The sequence below is a fragment of the Octopus bimaculoides genome, unplaced genomic scaffold, assembly GCF_001194135.2.
Source record: "Octopus bimaculoides isolate UCB-OBI-ISO-001 unplaced genomic scaffold, ASM119413v2 Scaffold_131225, whole genome shotgun sequence".
Classification (NCBI taxonomy): Eukaryota; Metazoa; Mollusca; class Cephalopoda; order Octopoda; family Octopodidae; genus Octopus; species Octopus bimaculoides.
Window position 1 is genome coordinate 367 of NW_026324151.1, and position 1,194 is coordinate 1,560.

The following is a 1,194-nucleotide window of genomic DNA, read 5'->3' on the forward strand; positions in this document are numbered from 1 at the left end:
CGGGACCTGCCCTTGAACGCCTCAAAATGCAACCATTTGCCAATAGGTTCATCACCAAACTTTCCCTTGACTATTGGCCTCAAACAGCAATATCTTAAGATGGTCACTGAAGAAAAGGATCTCGGCATAATGATCGATACCACTTTCAAACCAACACGGCAGTGTATCGCGGCAGCGAACAAAGCCAGGAGGAATCTTTTCCTTATCCGCCGGTCGTTTGTCAACCTTTCAATAGACGTCTTTCGGCATTTATACGTCACTCTAGTTCGACCCATCGACCCATCCTCAAATATTGCATCCAGGCCTCAAACCCTTATCTCCAGAATGACATTCAGCACCTGGAACGGGTTCAGCGCTTAGCCACCCGAATGGTCGCAGATTTGTCTAAGCTTACGTATGAGAAACGTCTCCAACGGCTGGCACTACCTTCACTCGAACGACGGAGGATGCAAGGAGATCTCATCCTGGCTTGCAACATCTTCAACGGGAATTTAAACCTACAATTTGCGGAGTTTTCATCCCTGCACCAGATAGGGGGTCTTCGTGGGTATAATCGCAACCTCTATCCCCGAAACTTTCGACTCAACTGGCGGAAGACCGCATTCTCCGTCCGTATCGCAGCCCCGTGGAACAAGCTACCACAAGATGTCATTCAACAGCCCACCACTCCCCTGTTCAAAGAGGCTCTGGACAACTGTGGCGACTATGTATAAAACTGTATATAACAATAACTGTTATTTTTTGTTTTTTACATGGCTTAAGCACATTGTGCTCTTCTTCTGCCAATAAATTTTATTTGATTATATATATATATTCGACAGACTTCTTTCAGTTTCCGTCTATAGAATCCACTCACAAGATTTGGTTGGCCCGAGGCTATAGTTGAAGACGCTTGACCAAGGTGCTACGCAGTGAGAGTGAACTAGGAACCATGTGGTTGGGAAGCAAACATGTTAACACACAGCGACGCGTTCACCTATACATACATACATACATACATACATGTGCGTGTGTGTGTGTGTGTGTATGTAAATGTATGAATGTACACAAATATATATATATATGTATATATATATATATGTATATATATATATATATATATATATATATATATATGCATATATATGCATATACATATATGCATATATATATATATATATATATATATATATATAATTCGAAAGCTGCAACAAT

General features: G+C 41.2%; 1 protein-coding gene across 1 annotated transcript; it reads left to right on the forward strand.

The window, feature by feature from the left end:
• Window positions 1–368: 368 nt before the first annotated feature.
• LOC106880699 (uncharacterized) lies at window positions 369–713 on the forward strand. Its single transcript, XM_014930768.1, has one exon. The coding sequence runs from the start codon at window positions 369–371 to the stop codon at window positions 711–713; it is 345 nt and encodes a 114-aa protein (XP_014786254.1).
• The last annotated feature ends 481 nt before the right edge of the window (window positions 714–1,194 follow it).